General features: G+C 42.4%; 1 protein-coding gene across 1 annotated transcript in view; it reads right to left on the bottom strand.

The window, feature by feature from the left end:
* Window positions 1–3,396, bottom strand: part of LOC126413170 (myogenesis-regulating glycosidase-like) — a 70,973-nt gene extending 67,577 nt beyond the window's left edge. Inside the window, exon 1 of the mRNA XM_050083066.1 lies at window positions 3,258–3,396. Coding sequence (XP_049939023.1) covers window positions 3,258–3,396 — 139 coding nt within the window. The remainder of the gene's footprint in view (window positions 1–3,257) is intronic.
* Window positions 3,397–15,751: the final 12,355 nt, after the last annotated feature.

Consider the following 15,751-nt stretch of genomic DNA (forward strand, 5'->3'; position numbering starts at 1 on the left):
TGGCTTAGGAAGCAGAGCTGTGATTTTTTCCGTGCTGGGATACATGCCCTTGTTCAAAGATGGACCAAAACTGTAGAGATGGGAGGAGATTACATTGAAAAATGACAAAATGATCCTCAATGTTGTGGTTTTCAACCTATGTAATTGCATTTAAATTTCCTGACAATTAAACGTAGAAAAAAAATAGGAGGCATTACTTTTTGACTGACCCTCGTAGATGAGAGCAGCAGCTGACAGATGGCAGAGCCGCAGTACAGCGTCAAAATGGCGTCTACATACGACTCACGTTTCAAGCAGCGTGCTGTTATTGAATTGTTGTGCGCAGAAAAGGAAATCGTGGTGAACATCCATAAGCGTTGTGTGCAGTGTATGGCGATGCTGCAGTTGATAGGAGTACAGTTGGGCGGTGGGTAAAGAAAGGTACAGCCTCAGGAAATGCAGAAACAGAGCTCCATGACCAGCCACACTCGGGACGTCCTGTCACAGCCACTGCACCAGACATGCTGAATCGTACGGATGCCTTTATTCGTGCCGACTGGCACATGACAAATCAATAATTGGCTCCACAGTTGTCGGTCAGCATTGGAAGTGCGTCTGCAATGATAGAGAATCTCGAATATACAAAGTGGTGCTCACGATGGGTTCCATGTATATTCATCCATGTATGCTCACAAGAGAACACAATATTCAGAGAAAGGCCATTTCATTTGAATTGTTGGGGCATTTTGAGAGCGACGGAAAGGCCCTTCTGTCACGGATCGTTCCGAGGGAAGAAAGCTGGGTGCACCACTTTGTGCCAGAAACAAAAAGGCAGTCCATAGAGTGGCGTCACCTTCATTCACCACAAAAGAAGAAGTTCAAGTCAACGCCGTCTGCCAGAAAAGTCATGGTCACAGTCTTCTGGGATTGTGATTGCATCATTTTCATGGATGTGATGCCAAGAGGGACAACCATAAATTCAGAGGCATACGTGAAGACTCTGAATAAACTAAAAAACTGTTTACAACGTCTTCGATTGTACAAGAATCCAGCAGAAATCTTGTTCCAACACGATAATGCACGCCCAAACACAAGTCTGAGTACCTGGGTTGGACATCATTGCCTCATCCAGCCTACTGTCCACTCCTGGCACCCTCGGACTTCCGTCTCTTTGGGCTGCTTAAAGATTCGCTACGGGGAACACGCATTGAAGGTCACGAGAGTGTCAGTCATAGAGTGAAAGCATGGCTGCGCCTACAGAACAAGAGCTTTTACCAGCAGGGAATACGTGCTCTACCACAACGATGGCATACGGCCATAGAACGTGATGGAGACTACATAGAAAAATAGGACATGAACAAGACATGTTGATGTATATTTTCACCAAATTCTGACTCTCAATAATAAATTCGTTCTGAGAAAAAAATGTGGGGCATTACTTATTTGAAAACCCTTGTATATTATTGAATGCAATTAATGAATAAATTATAATCAATTTAAAACCATTCCCCCCATACATTGGCAACAAATCTCCTTATACCAAGGCCTCAAGTCTCCACTGTGTGCCGGCCACCACCAGAACCTGGCCAGAGTCACCGAGGCTGAACATCAATATGTGGACTGAAACACTTCCACATTTGTGAACCAGATTACTGTTGCTTGAAAAGTGTTTCCCAAGAGTCCCAGATTCGCTCGTATTTCTCTCTTTGTGAGAACACGTGACTGTGGGAGAGGGCGAGGAGGAATATTAAATCAAATGGTTCAAATGGCTCTGAGTACTATGGCACTTAACTTCTGAGGTCATCAGTCTCCTAGAACTTAGAACTACTTAAACCTAACTAACCTAAGGACATCACACACATCCATGTCCGAGGCAGGATTCGAACCTGCGACCGTAGCGGTCACGCGGTTGAGGAATATTACATTCGAATGTTACTACTAGTGCAATGGGTTATGCCACAAATAAAGGCATTGCCGATACCGCCTACTACCTAGCGCCAACACCCCACAGTGGCTTCACAAGTGACGATGTTCCATTATCAACATAGTACGGTTAATGGGAAATCCGCCTGTATTTTTATCTAACAAATGTCCTGCATCGAGTTGAATCATTTGCAGAACTCTTGAAGGGAACTAGGAGCATCTGCTGCATTGGTACACTAATTGAATTATAATATTTTACGGACTATAAGACGCACATTTTTCCTCGATTAATTGCCTTCCAAGTTGAGGTGCCTCTTATACTCGAACTAATATAGAAATGTCCAGTGTTTGAATTAAAATTCCCAAGAGTCTTAAAAATGGTCATGTATTCAATGCCACGGAAAACCTATATCTGCCGCGCGGACTAGCCGAGCTGTCTAAGGAGGTGCAGTCATGAACTGTCCGGCTGGTCCCGGCGGAGGTTCGAGTCCTCTCTCGGACATGGGTGTGTGTGTTTGTCCTTAGGATAATTTAGGTTAAGTAGTGTGTAAGCTTAGGGACTGATGACCTTAGCAGTTAAGTCCCATAACATTACACACACATTTGAACTTTTTTTTTTAACCTATCTCTATCTGGCAACACTGGATTCCTCTGGCAGCAACAGTGCACCGATACGACGAACATAAGTTGCGGGGATTCACAAGCCTGCTAACACTGACTCCCTTCCGCCCCGCTGTCACAAACCCAGACCACTGTCTAGCGTACGATGTGTCCTTGTAGTCTATGGTGCCAGTGAACTTGAAGTGAAAGTATTATCAGTAACGAAACAATATTTTTTTGTTAGTAGCTAGTTTCGTAATGGATAAAAATAAGTTATTCATATGATGGGGTCTATAAATTGAAAGTAATAGCAAGTGCAGAAGAACAGGGAAACAGAGCGGCTGAGCCGCATTTCGGCCCTCCACCACCACAAAAACCATTCGCGATTGGCAGGCTAGTAAAGAAGAACTGAAAAAGATGAGGAAGACTCAATGTGCAAATAGGGGACTGAATGCAAAAGAGCCAAAACTAGAAGATGACGATTTTAAGGGATTTTAATAGTCAATTAGGTTTTATGAACTAAGAATTATTTTTAGCCTGGCTTTGTAATCTAATATTAAAAATGGTAAAAATATTTTTTAACAAATTTGCTTAAAAATAAGGTGCATCTTGTAGCCCATAGCGTCTTATAGTGCGTAAAATATACATGATTCGCTGGTGTGAGCATACTTTCCGAACGTTGCAGTTATCAACACGGAAGAGTCGGCACACTTGTGGCAGTGACCTGCGGACGGGTGATGGCGTGGGACACTCACCTCTGCTGGTGGAGATGGAGACTCGCCCACTGTGCTGGTCGTAGCGCGTCTTCAGCTGCGCCGCGGCGCTCGCGGCCAACACCAGCAGCAGCAGCGCCTTGTGTGCAGCTACGACAGAAACAGGCAGAACAGAGGTCATCATCATTACATTTTGGAGCTACGTAGTGCGCTTAAAGTCGCCAGTTCAGCTGGTGGCGACAAAAGTGTTTCAGGTCCCGTAGAAGAGCAGAAGGCATCCACGTTTAATCTCATAGATAAAGTGGTCCCGAGGCCGTTCACAGTATTGCACAATATGTAATTATGTGCAGTAATCATATTGTACAACATTTCACACTGCGAAATATTATTGACTTTCTGTTGATGAGGTTGAAGGTTGTGCAATATGTTGTGGGATCTACTGAATTTAGAGTTTATTGGCTAACTGCTTGGATCGTATAGTGTCCGGCTAATATCGTATATGTTTGTTAGCTCCGTTTGGCCTGCTAGACTCTCTATTTTGCACCATTTGCTGGGTTGTGATGTGGGAATGGCTTCGAAATCAGCGGAACGGACGTTAATTTGAGAGTTACTGAAAGCAATTAGTGATTTCCCAGCTTTGTGGTGTGTTAAATGAAACGAATATAGGCTCAGAGGGCATAAAAATCAGTCATGCTAGTGCGCACGCGCACTTTGTAAACGTAGCAGAGATCGAGTCACGGTAGCATTAGGTGATAGCGATCAGCGAGACATTTATATTTCAAGCTGTCGTTGTACGAGAACATGGGTAAATGTAAGGTCGTGACAGAATGGCAAGAAGGGGCAATCACGTTTGACCGTAACCATCGCCATATAGTGTGTGAAGTTGCTGGATTTGTTGGCGTTTCACTGTGAACTTTTCGACTTGTGTACAAGCAGTGGTGTAACACATGTGGCCACGAAATTACAACGGCAGAATTGTGGTCGGAAAAAGATACTGAGAGGGACCGGAGGCGCGTTTTACTGCTTGTAAATCAAAATCGCTTTCAAACCCGACAGAAATTGCCGCCGGCGGTGAATGAAGATCCAAGGTCCATCCAACCTGTCAGGGAGAGAAAATTCCGCTGGAAACTGCGTGCAGTGAACATTGTGAGTCTGACACCTCGCAAGAGGCCATTGCTTACAGAGGCACGTAAGGACGAAAACAGCAAAGTTTATCGGCTGGAAGAATATCTGATTGGTTTCCTGAAAACTCCTCTACCTAGGTACATATCGACTGGCCTGCAAAATCGCCTAATTTGAAAGCCATAGGAAATCTGCGGGTCATACTGGAAAATGTTGGAATGCCTACAGCAGCGTCCTCGTAATATGGTGGTACTTATGTTGTTTTTAATATTTATGTTGTATTCCGTTCTGTACGTCAAGTGCTATGGTTTAATTGTGTGTAGATGTGTAGTTTATTAAACTGTATGATTTGTAGGCACATATACGTATAGTTCCATACCAAATAATGCAACACACACTAAAGTGTCAACACAACTTATCACGGACAAATTGCACAATCTTCTTTTATGGAAATATTATCTGAAGCTTTAACGCTCGCAATATGAAACACGTAAAGAGCCGTGTGAAACACCGTACTGGCTCGTCTGTTCATAAAACATCTCAGGGTTTTTTTTTTTTTTTCCTTGCACTGTAATTTCATCGAAGTTAGTACTGCTTTAATGTCATGCGTTCGCGTAGAGAAATATTATTATGTGGCATATTTTCACTGATTATTTCAGAGTAAATTAATTTCTGAGACTTTTCCTAGCTGAGATTAAAGGCAGCCGTTATGCGGCAACCACAAGAATGCAATGAAAACTACAATTGATATTTGCATATGAATTAAAATGACACTGAAGTTAAATAACATATTTAAAATAGAAACTATGTAAGTTATTGCTTCGGCTCTGAATCGTTTAATATTCGCAATATTCAAACAATACGTTAGGGCCGTGCAAATAGCCAACAACAATCTTTCATAGGATCGCGCTCTATTGAGCGTTCCGATATTCTGAAAAGAAGTCATTAATTTCCCAACAAGTAGGGATCCTAAAGATACATGAATAAAGGTTTTAAGTGCTAATAAACACATACATTTAACCAAAATGCAATGTAACTACACTTACGGTGCCTCCCACGTCTATCCTCATCCAAGATTGCATAAAATCATTCGACTGTTTCACAGCTATTAATATTTTTTGGCATAGAACAAAGGATAATATACATAATAAATCGATATTTTTAAGTACAGTTACGTTGAATGATAATGTCTTTTTTTCTGTACATTTTCACGTATGTCTTTCAAGCATCGTAAAAGTCTTAATTCATTGCACTGTTCGTAATTCCACATGAATACACATTGTTCTCTCAAGGGCAACCAGTACAAACTGATTCATAAAATCCTCAGTGGGTGTCTTGACCTGGGTGCTACGTATCTGTTCAATCTTGTGGACTCACTTCCTAAGGGAATCCAGGCGATTGTCAAATCCAGGGGCGGAATTACACGGTATATTAACTGATGCTTGTAATGATTTCTATAGGGGTAACTAACTACTTGCCCGATGAGCTTAGTAGTCTCGCAAAGAAATTGGAGCAATACGATCAGTTGTTGACGTAGAGGGAAATGTACCCGGAAGCTGATAAGCAGGGAAATTTACCTGGAAGCTGATAGGCTTCGGTTAGTAAGGAAATTAAATTCATTGCGGGTCAATTATAAGAAATAATTGAAAGTAAATACGAGTGAATGGTAAAGCGGAGCTGGTCCGAACGAGCTACAGGTACTTCGATTCCTTGAAGATTTTGGAAGGGCAAGAAATACTTGAGCACAATATAAATAAAAATGTACCTATCTCTTGCTTTTAAAATTGGGTCCTAATAAATAAATATTAGAAAGATGTAATCACAGTTATATATGTAGCTATTTCCAAAAGCACATCTGATAAGAGAGCACCCATCTTCAGAAAGTTCCGATAATAATCATTAGCCTCGCTTTCTTCGACTCACTCAGTAAATGTTCATTTGTCAACCTCTCTCTTCTTATACCACTCATTCATCCATCTACGCCGCCTCTTTTCCTCACGAGAGCGCAAAGCCTGTCCAAAAGCGAAATAGCAGCTGGCATCCGTATCCGTCTGGACTGCGTGTCCGAAATTTGGCACAAACATTGTACGCTATCGATTCGTTGTCTAAGGCCAACCGTCAATATGGTGCACCATGTTATTGGCCAGTATTGTTGACGGTCTAGGGGCCGCTTTGTCTTAAAGCGCTTAACGTCACTGGTCCCAACCGATGCTACCAAAAGTCGCCGTAAAAGACTGTCCTTGTTTTCACGAGGCGTCTATGCCCTACGCGAAGTTTCCATGGTACTTAATAGTCGCTTTCGTGTAATACCACTTGACGCAGCACCATATGTAACATTCTTGAATGTGTCAGGCAGTTAACGTTATTGAAAATTGCACGCTAAAGCGTACTTAGCAGCGTCCACATCACAAAGCAAGGGTGAGCTCCGTCTCAAATCGTCGGGCGACTCATACAAATTTTCACAGTGCTCGTAGGAAGGTAATATGTGTAAGCATAATGATCGTTGTTACAAGTAGTTGACTTCGTGTATGTGGTGTAACGCAGTGATTACCTTGTACATCCCATTGTGCGCTTCCACACTTATTGTTGTTACAACATCACCTTCAAGTTGTAAATGCCTTCAGCATTCATCATAATTACGTCACCGTTCACGACGTTATTAAACTGGGATTGCTTGTTCCAAATGCCTGCGACGCGATATCTCCCAGACCATTCATTTCCCACCATAACCCATGTCTTTTTATCTGTTCGCCTGCCACGTAAAACTTAGATAATATTAAATAAGTTCGGATGCACACGGAGTGGTATCAACAATTTGTCTCCCTGGGAGCCATAAACGACTGCAACAGAACGGGGTAAATTATTATAGTATATCACTTCGTCCCATCCGTCACACTTCGTAGTGTGACAAGTGGATCGTTGAAGTATACATACAGAGATCGTGAAATAACTCCCTTCAAAGAGATATTTACTTCCAGCAATAATCATAAACTGAAGATTTGTATTTAACAATTTCTTAGCGACGATTCTGTGCCTCACGTCTGTGCCACATACATTAAGAATGTCAGTCCTTATAGTTGAATATGGTATTTATGTTCTATACAAATAGCAATTGCGTAATGTAAACCTTCCCAGAAAAAGCAATTTTTGGCAATAAGACCACTTTTTTTTTACAAAGACTTGCGGTACACTCGAATAAAAACTGCGTTGAGTTTCATGCACGATAAAGCTTAAAAATAAATCACCATAGTCCTGTTAGCATTAAATGCGCCTTAGAATGTTAGCAGAATGTTCTTGTGCGGCTCGTTGTGAGACAGAAGAAGAGGAGGCATGATTACTCTGCAATTCGCAATTATTAGGTGCCTCGCTGAAGGTGCATCTAAGCACATTCAAGTTATTTCTTTACCTTGCAACTTTCGAATAGCCCGCGGAAGAAAACGAACTCTTTAAAGCTCTGATTTCTTTTATTTTATTATGATGGACATTTTTCCCTATGTAAGTGGGCTACAATAAAATATTTTCACACTCTGAGGAGAAAGCAGGTGATTGAAATTTCGTGAGAAGATCCTGCCGCAACGAAAACGGCCTTTGTTTTAAGGATTACCAATCCCATCTGAAGCGGATCCCAGGCCGCACACCCTCCAAAAGAAGGTGAACAAGCATAATGTAACCTCTTGCATTTTCTGAGTGTTCTGCCGATAAAGTGCAGTCTTTGGTTAGCTTCCCCCACAACATTACATATGTAATCGATCCAGTTTAACTTATTCGTAATTGCAGTCCATAAGTATCTACACTCCTGGAAATGGAAAAAAGAACACATTGACACCGGTGTGTCAGACCCATCATACTTGCTCCGGACATTGCGAGAGGGCTGTACAAGCAATGATCACACGCACGGCACAGCGGACACACCAGGAACCGCGGTGTTGGCCGTCGAATGGCGCTAGCTGCGCAGCATTTGTGCACCGCCGCCGTCAGTGTCAGCCAGTTTGCCGTGGCATACGGAGCTCCATCGCAGTCTTTAACACTGGTAGCATGCCACGACAGCGTGGACGTGAACCGTATGTGCAGTTGACGAACTTTGAGCGAGGGCGTATAGTGGGCATGCGGGAGGCCGGGTGGATGTGCCGCCGAATTGCTCAACACGTGGGGCGTGAGGTCTCCACAGTACATCGATGTTGTCGCCAGTGGTCGGCGGAAGGTGCACGTGCCCGTCGACCTGGGACCGGACCGCAGCGACGCACGGATGCACGTCAAGACCGTAGGATCCTACGCAGTGCCGTAGGGGACCGCACCGCCACTTCCCAGCAAATTAGGGACACTGTTCCTCCTGGGGTATCGGCGAGGACCATTCGCAACCGTCTCCATGAAGCTGGGCTACGGTCCCGCACACCGGTAGGCCGTCTTCCCCTCACGCCCCAACATCGTGCAGCCCACCTCCAGTGGTGTCGCGACAGGTGTGAATGGAGGGACGAATGGAGACGTGTCGTCTTCAGCGATGAGAGTCGCTTCTGCCGTGGTGCCAATGATGGTCGTATGCGTGTTTGGCGCCGTGCAGGTGAGCGCCACAATCAGGACTGCATACGACCGAGGCACACAGGGCCAACACCCGGCATCATGGTGTGGGGAGCGATCTCCTACACTGGCCGTACACCACTGGTGATCGTCGAGGGGACACTGAATAGTGCACGGTACATCCAAACCGTCATCGAACCCATCGTTCTACCATTCCTAGACCGGCAAGGGAACTTGCTGTTCCAACAGGACAATGCACGTTCGCATGTATCCCGTGCCACCCAACGTGCTCTAGAAGGTGTAAGTCAACTACTATGGCCAGCAAGATCTTCGGATCTGTCCCCCAATTGAGCATGTTTGGGACTGGATGAAGCGTCGTCTCACGCGGTCTGCACGTCTAGCACGAACGCTGGTCCAACTGAGGCGCCAGGTGGAAATGGCATGGCAAGCCGTTCCACAGGACTACATCCAGCATCTCTACGATCGTCTCTATGGGAGAATAGCAGCCTGCATTGCTGCGAAAGGTGGATATACACTGTACTAGTGCCGACATTGTGCATGCTCTGTTGCCTGTGTCTATGTGCCTGTGGTTCTGTCAGTGTGATCATGTGATGTACCTGACCCCAGGAATGTGTCAATAAAGTTTCCCCTTCCTGGGACAATGAATTCACGGTGTTCTTATTTCAATTTCCAGGAGTGTAGTTGTATTGACAGCATTTACATTTGTATGATTTATAGCATAACAAAATTTCGCGAATTTCTTTTATTACTCATTTGGATGGCTTCACACTTTCTACATGAACGCCGCATTCCTTGTCACCAGCTAGGGTACAAGATTTCAACGGAGAAAGTGTTAAGCTCATTTTCTCTATTTTGAAGCCCGAGTTGGAGAAAATACGATTCAATCCACTTAAAGTGTGCAACGTAGATGATACCGGCATCACAGTGGCACAACACAGACTAAGAAAGATTGTTGCTATGAAAGGGTCCACAAACTGTCGTCTGCAGAGAGTGGTGCGCTAGTGACGGTTGCTTTGTGCATGTCGGCGTCACGTACATTTGTGCCCCCTCATATGATTTTTCCCAGAAAGCTGATGAAGAACGAACTCATGGCTGGAGCTTCACCTGGGGCATTGGGAGCAGCGAATGAGTCTGTGTGGATCACAAGTGATCTATTTGAAAAATGGTTTCGCATTTCATTTCAATTCTAAATCCGTCAGATTAAGATACTATTGTGTTGATATTGGACGAACACTATTCATATTCTCGCAATGTGGATGTTATTAACGTTGCTCGTGATAATGGTGTTGCCATAATCTGCTTGCCTCCTCACTCCACTTCGAAACTGCAACCTCTCGATGTGTCGTTCATATTTCCTTTTAAAACGTTTTATGCGCAGGCAATAGGTAATTGGCTGTCTAACCATCCTGGCAGGACTGTTGGTAACCCGCAGATTGCTCAGCTACTCAATGAAGCCTGTGAAAAGGCATCGGCTGTAAAAACTGCCATGAATAGTTTTAAGAAAACTGGGATTCTGCCCTATAACCAGAATGTGTTTGGCCCAATAGACTTGTTGGCAATGCTGACGGCTACTCAGCTCCTGACCCACATGCAAAAAATCAACCTTCAACAAGCACAGATGTACAGCCGGCCTTTCCAGCCGCTCAAACAACACGCAGATGCCACAATTAACAGCAGTTAGCATAAGAGATATCGTAGGAGTATTTGTTATCCATTCATCTTCATCTGAGTGACGAGGCAGTGCTTCTCTTATTACAGGCTCACCTTAAAAAATGAAACTACAAAAATTTCAAGGGAAAACCTATCGTAAAACGGTTAGATCTAAATCGGGAAACATTGCCAGGAAAGGTAAAGAAACCGTTAAAAAAGAAACAAAACTGGAAATATCCAGTGACTCTGATGACGGCTGTGATGTCCAATACCAAGATTCAAGCGGAAGCTAGGAAAATGAAGCCGGCCGCGGTGGTCTCGCGGTTCTAGGCGCGCAGTCCGGAACCGTGCGACTGCTACAGTCGCAGGTTCGAATCCTGCCTCGGGCATGGATATGTGTGATGTCCTTAGGTTGGTTAGGTTTAAGTAGTTCTAAGTTCTAGGGGACTGATGACCACAGCTGTTAAGTCCCATAGTGCTCAGAGCCATTTGAACCATTTTTTTTAGAAAAATGAAGATGATGTGTAGTGTCCCATTTGCTTGAAACATTTTTCTCAACACAATCTTAAGAAAAAATGGGTGCGTTGCACTCAACGTTCCGTGTGGGAACACAAAATGTGCTCAGGAGAAAAAAAAAATTTGCGATTCTCGTTTGGAAGAGTAAAAATTAATCATACAGTTGCTAATTAATATTTTTTGTACTAAAAATGAACGTTTCTAGCCTGTACCTAATATAAATAAATCTTGTAACATGTCTTTATGATTATTACCTTGTTTTTAAACTGTTAATACCTCTTTTACACTACGTAATAGTAGGGGACGAAAATAGGACAACTTTTTCAAGTTTGGTAAAAGTACATTGTTTTTGAAGTTTTTTCTGTAAAGATAACAAATCGTGTCTGATATATTTTGAGCTAAATACCATGTGTAGGTTTAGTTGGTGGTGTTATATAAACTTTTTGAGAATAATTGATTTAAAGGTATGGTATTCAGAGGCCAAAAATGACTGGGGGACGAAATTTGTCGCCTTTACCTTAATGGTAGAGCAGTTGAAACTGAAAGGCGCACCCCTTGATGAGAAAAGCACCATAGGCGATAGTGAGTTTCTTCAGTGGAGCTCAGTACCAATTAAACTCTTTGCAAAACGAATGAAGTATTATTACTTTTGACCACGAGGAAGAAGTGGTGTAAGTATTAATTATTGATGTGAAACTACATTTTTCAAAATAAATTTGCAGATTACATTTATAAAATGTCAGTGTGTGCTAGGCTCCAAAAAAATACAATACGAAAGTTTTTATTTTCGATAAAGAAGAATTTCCGCTGGCACTCCAAATTGTGACTCCATCAGACTATTTTTCAGATCTCGGATCACTGAGATTTAAGGTCTGGAGTTTTGTGGAAGGCAGATAAACTGCAATAAACCTGGTATCTTCAGCCTACTGGAAGCAAAGGTGCCGAATAACTTTGCTGGACAGCGTCTCGACATCCAAAGATAACTGTTAGCAGATAGCAGCACAGCGAGAAATCCGAACGCCTTTCATGGGAAAAGGTAAGCCCCCTGGTTTCTCGTCTACACAAACCGAAAAAAAACCACACATATGAGGGACTTGAAACCGATAATGGGAAAGTAAAAGTTTTGTCATCACAAAAAAAGAGATGCAGAAGTGAAAAACTGAGTTGGCAAAGTGAAAGGCGTAGTGAAGGACTGCAGTAAATTTTAATATAAATTGCAAAGATTATTTGCTGTATAAAAACACATAAAGTTTTTTTGAACGCTTGAATGTGTTCTATTACAATTCCTTTTAATGTAACAATCATTCTTTCAGTTGATATTGTGTGATTGAGTTATTTGATAACAACGATGGACTATGTATCCTTATTCCCAAATTTATGTTTTTCTGTCACTGCCTTCGGCTGAAAAGACCCGGAGCATTAATATCCACACCACACGAAGCAGGCTTCTCTGACGTCTCGTGCTGAGGGTGAGAAGTGCGAAAAAAGATGACATAGTTTAACTGGGGAATATTATGGTGTAATAAGAGTTTTATTTATCCTGTTCACTTGATTTTGAGAAACAACTTATTTTTCTGATGACATTGTGGTTGAGGTCGGTGCAAAATTCCAGTAAAATACCATCATGGGAGGACAGTATTAATGAATGGCGTACAGCAGCAGAACTGTGAATGATAACAGAAGGTATTAGTCAGTTGGGAATTTGCAGATTGTACTTAGTTGGCTGACAAACAAAATCTTGTGGAATTTACGTCGGAAGGAACGTGTGCAGCTGCTGCAACTTGACAACATGTGAAGCAAAACACCACAGTATTTCCAATGTTGTACAGCCCCTTTTGCGCCAAAAGATTTAAACGGGTTCACAGAGTCGATAACAGACCGCTCGCGTTCATCGTATACCTCGTTCCCTGTAACAGTCTGGTGTATACGGGCAGATGGTACTGTGAGGCAGTAGATGATAATTCCACTGTGTTCTATTCCTTTCTCTTGTTGCGTTGCATGGATGAATTACAGTCAGGTATATTTTGAAATTGTTAGTTTCTACCGTACTGACGAGCACATCATTATGGATAATAGTTTTCAATACGTCAATCCCATAGTTCACACGGGTAATTGTGTCCGAGAATCTTTGAACACGAAGAACAGATTCTATACAAGGTCTGTTAGTGGGATCAGAGTTCATTTTAGGTATGTAAAAATTGGATTGTCAAATCTAGCTATCACAAAGTAAACCATTAACACTCTGCCATTGCTTCTTTATATTTTGCATAGAATAGCTGTTGTAGGAAAGAAATGTGATGGTGCAATGTCACATTAATCATATTCGACTAGACTTTTAACCTTGTAAAATACTGTTCCCTGGAAGTTGAGATCTATATTGACGAACATAATTAGTGTTCCTTAAAACCAGCCTCTGAATATGAAGGTGTAAGGCTTTTATTGCCTTAGATGTTATATATAGCAAAACATGCATCCATTACTATGCAGTATACTATCTTAACCTGTGTTTCAGTCTTGTAAATTGCTAGTGGGCAGTATGGAGAGGTAACTGATGTAACAACAGAACCGCAAGTATTCTTTGAAACTACTGCGTAGGTATCAAATACTGTTAACTTATGCTATCAGACGAAATTATTTATTTGTAACAGAAAATCGTGTTTTTATCCGTGAAAGGAATTACCTTTGGTTATCTATGATTATCCATTACGAAGATGCTGCTAGATTGGATGAATATACTCGTATTCTGTAACCTATTTGAGTTGGCTGTTACGGCAATAGTGACAATGACGAAACGCAACACTGTTGCTGAATGAAGCAAAAATAGTTATTACAACTAAATCCCTTTGATTTTCTCTGAATTTTTCAAGACTGTGGTGCTCGACTGTAATGAATCAACATAAATTGTAATTTCAAAACTCTTGATTTTATGCAGTGGCTCTATTCCACTTCTTTAATGAGGCACCAGTTTCGAACAAATAACAAAGAATCGTTATATCGTTATGTATTAAGGCAACATATGTCAAATACGGATTTTTGAAAAGTATTTAACAGGATTAAATCATCACTTGTTCAAAATAATCTGAAATTATAATCATGACTGCGGAATGAGTCTTTTACAGACGTTTGGAGGAGATAAGATCAAGGCAGATGAGATAGATAATATTCCATCAGAATTTCTAAAATCATTGGAGGGAAGTGGCAACAAAACGACTATTTGCGTTAGTGAGTAGAATGTATGAGTCTCGCGATATACCATCTGACTTTCGTGAAAATATCATCCACACTTTTCCTAAGACCGCAAGAGATGTAGAGTGCGAGAATTATCGCACAATCAGCTTAACAGCTGATGTATCAAAGTTGCTGACAATAAAAATATACAGAAGACTGGGAAAAAAAATTGAGGATGTATTAAATGACCATCAGTTTGGCTTTAGGAAAGGTAAAGGTACCAGAGAGGCGATTCTGACTGCGGATGATAATGGAAGCAAGATTAAAGAAAAATAAAGACACGTTCATAGTATTTGTTGACCCGGAAAAAGTGTTCGACAATGTAAAATGGTACAAGATGTTCGAAATTCTGAGAAAAGTAGGGGTAAGCTATAGGGGTAGCCGGGTAATATACAATATGTACAAGATCGGAGAGGGAACAGTGAAAGTGGACGACCAAGAACAAATTGCTCGGATTAAAAAGGGTGTAAGGGATGTAGTCTAGAATGAAATTTTCACTCTACAGCGGAGTGTGCGCTGATATGAAACTTCCTGGCAGATTAAAACGGTGTGCCGGACCGAGCCTCGAACTCGGGACCTTTGCTTTCCGCGGGCAAGTGCTCTGCCAACTGAGCTACCCAAGCACGACTCAGGCCCCGTTCTCACAGCTTTACTTCTGCCAGTACCTCTTCTCCTACCTTCCAAACTTTACAGAAGCTCTCCTGCGACAGCGCACACTCCGCTGTAGAGTGAAAATTTCATTCTTGAAACATCCCCCAGGCTGTGGCTAAGCCATGTTTCCGCAATATCCTTTCTTTCAGGAGTGCTAGTTCTGTAAGGTTCGCAGGAGAGCTTCTGTAAAGTTTGGAAGGTAGGAGACGAGGTACTGGCAGAAGTAAAGCTGTGAGGACGGGGCGTGAGTCGTGCTTGGGTAGCTCAGTTGGTAGAGCACTTGCCCGCGAAAGGCAAAGGTCCCGAGATCGAGTCTCGGTCCGGCACACAGTTTTAATCTGATAGGGATGTAGTCATTCGCCGCTACTGTTCAATCTGTACATCGAAGAAGCAATGATGGAAATAGAAGAATGATTCCGGAGTGAAGTAAAATTCAAGATGAGAGTGTATCAATGATACGATTCGCTGGTGACATTCCTATCCGCAGTGAAAGTGAAGAAGAATTTCATGATCTGCAGATTGGAATGAACAGTCTAATGAGTACAGAATATGGACTGGGAGTAAATCGAAGAAAGACGAAGGTAATGAGAAGTAGCAGAAATGAGAACAGCGAGAAACTTAATATCATGATTCTGCTACAAGGCAGCAAAATAAGCGGTGTCGGACGTAGCGAGGAGGACATCAAAAGCAAAGTAGCACTGGCAAAAATGGCATTGCTGGCCAAGAGAAGTCTACTAGTATGAAAAATAGGCCTTAGTTTGAGGCAGAAATGTCTGAGAATGTACGTTTGGGCCACAGATTGTACGGTAGTGAAACATGGACTGTGGGAAAAC

The sequence above is a fragment of the Schistocerca serialis genome, chromosome 7 (genome assembly GCF_023864345.2).
Source record: "Schistocerca serialis cubense isolate TAMUIC-IGC-003099 chromosome 7, iqSchSeri2.2, whole genome shotgun sequence".
Lineage (NCBI taxonomy): Eukaryota > Metazoa > Arthropoda > Insecta > Orthoptera > Acrididae > Schistocerca > Schistocerca serialis.